The sequence below is a fragment of the Homalodisca vitripennis genome, unplaced genomic scaffold (assembly GCF_021130785.1).
Source record: "Homalodisca vitripennis isolate AUS2020 unplaced genomic scaffold, UT_GWSS_2.1 ScUCBcl_12777;HRSCAF=22671, whole genome shotgun sequence".
NCBI classification, from domain to species: Eukaryota; Metazoa; Arthropoda; class Insecta; order Hemiptera; family Cicadellidae; genus Homalodisca; species Homalodisca vitripennis.
This window is the reverse complement of record NW_025788982.1, coordinates 241-2826: the sequence shown is the minus strand read 5'-3', so window position 1 is coordinate 2826 and position 2586 is coordinate 241. Positions and strand designations below refer to the sequence as shown.

The 2586-nt window shown below is 37.2% G+C and overlaps 1 protein-coding gene across 1 annotated transcript; it reads left to right on the top strand.

Moving 5' to 3' along the window:
- Positions 1-1259: 1259 nt before the first annotated feature.
- Positions 1260-1583, top strand: LOC124375058. Its single transcript, XM_046833181.1, has one exon. The coding sequence runs from the start codon at positions 1260-1262 to the stop codon at positions 1581-1583; it is 324 nt and encodes a 107-aa protein (XP_046689137.1).
- Positions 1584-2586: the final 1003 nt, after the last annotated feature.

Genomic DNA, 2586 nt, shown 5'->3' with positions numbered 1-2586 from the left:
ATATCATACGTCAAGCAACAACACACAATATTTAATACTACTATTAATATAAATATAATACTATTAAAGCTAACAATAAGACTTTGGACATCACTTTCGATATCACAACTGGAGATTTACTTTGTCTATCAATTATAGTATTTATATATGTTTTTAACAGCGGCCCATTAGGATCTTGTGAACCGAGTTAAACTCCTTTAACACCAAAGGTGTTTTAATCGAGATTTAAAGTGTAATGTAAGTCTTTGTGATAATGGTACGCAGTTAACATTCCCGGAAAGTTAGAGATCCGGATTCGAGTCCCGACTGGATTTTTTTATCTGCATTGAAACATTATATTTATACGAAGTAAATTTGACAATACTTTTTAAAATTTAAAATATTTGTTTGTTAGACACATCACAACATGTTACTTTCCTTCTATATCTTTATATAAGTATTCCAAGAATCCCTTTATAATTTACTACTATATCACTTGTGTTGTTTAATATTTAAATTTATTAGCGTTGAAATGACCACAGTAATCATAATTTATATTATTTCTATGATAACATTTGAAATCAAATACATTAGTTCGAAAATTGACCTAACCGTAATTTTCAAGAATTTTCAAATTTTCCATAGTTTCCTGTAAATATAAAGTATACTAAAGTTTGACATAGTTTGAAAATAATTATTTTTCAAATAAAAACCACATATCCACGGGACAGACGGTAAAACACAAACACAGACTAATGGTTGCGTTTTGTTTTGGCATCTCTGGTCTATTGAACAATATCCTAAAGTTTGTAGTGATAGTTATGAATCACTGTATATATGTTTACAATTCATCGCTATAGAAACTATTGTAAATACATATGTAATACATTTAACAAGTAATAAAAGTGTACTATTCTCTATTTCAATTCGAGATTCTAAGTTAAAGTTGTTCACGAAAACAACACATAATTTTTGCGTTTTACAGAACAACAAATGCAAGAACACCTGTGTTAAGAAATATTTGGTTAATTAACAACATTTTGGAGTGAGAATACAGGTAATGTAATCACAAGAGATGAGTCGCCTCGTTCGACACCTAGAAGCTTCGGTCCACCCATTGGAGAGACCAAATCTTCCGTACTGCGGACATGGCCGCTAAGGGAGTGCAATCCCTTAGTAAGCTAATGGCCAACGGTCGGTGGTCCCAGGTCTAGCCGAAGACGGCTCCTCATGTCTGCAGTCCAGTCCGTCCTCCTGTTACGGATCTGAGGTGTGGGCAGATGCCATTAAATAAGGAGGAGTATAGGATGCGGCTTGCTCGGGTGCAGCGACAAGCAGCTCTCAGAGTCGCATCAGCATATCGTACAGTTTCTGAGCCTGCCGTCCTGGTGATTGCTTTAGTCATCCTGGTCAAACTTCTGGCTGAGGTGAGGAAAGCAATATACCAGCGAAAAGGCGAGATCGGCAAGGAACGTGCCACATCAGAAGAGCGCACCCGCACCTACCGGCAATGGCAGGAGTTGTGGGATCAAGAGACCGAGGACGTTGGACCAGCACGGCTGATACCGATGGTCCAGCTTTGGGTGAAAACGGCGACATGGTGAGGTGGACTATTACCTCACCCAGTATCTCACCGGTCATGGGATATTTTCAGTCCTAACTTTTCTTGATGACTGCATTTATTGCCAGGGTGTTCCCGATGATGCGGAGCACACATTCTTTCCGCTGCCCACATTGGGGAAAGGCCCCGCTTGAGGGCAAAACACGCACTCTGGGTGTGTTTTTTCGGTGGACTCTGTCTGCCAAGTGATGCTGGAGGATCAGGACAACTGGAACTGTGTGCCTCATTTTATCCAGGGGATTCTCCGCGCTAAAAAGATTGATCTAGACCTAAATGCGGTTTAGACCTTTGACTTTCTGATGGCTGGATAGGCGCGAGGCCTGAGGGCTTAGGTCAAATTCAGACCTAACCTGAAGTAATGTGGACAAAACAGTTTCCGGGTTGGGATCCTGAAGTATAGAGGAGGTTTTTAGTGGGTAGTTTACCACCTTGTGAGAGTCCCACACTACAGGCTGGCCACCTGTAGTGGCCACCAAAAAATATATATTTGGTTAAAGTTATTTGCTGAATATGTTTTGGTAAATGAGTTTATTATAAATTATACAGAAAGTATTGATTGAGTTTAGTGGTTAACTTGATGAAAAAGTGGATAGAATATTCAAGTACTTGTAAATACAGTGATATTTCCGACTATTGTGGTTATGTTCATATAGAACAAACCTTAACAATTAATTAATTGCATTGGATATATTAACTATTAGAAACAAATTTTGACTACTGCAATTGTCAAAGGTATGTACATCCTCCTGATGTTAATATTATACCATCAATTATTTCAGAAATAGATGGGATACTGTGGATGACATTAAATATATTATGTCATTTGGAATAAATGTTTCTTTTTCACATTTAAAATTTCTTAATTTTTTCATTTTTAATTGACGTCATTCGTTTAAGTAGTTATGAAATAATTTGGAGGTGAATAGGTAGGGATAACAATTGATGCACTGCTTTTTATAATTTTGTATATAATATACACACGTTAT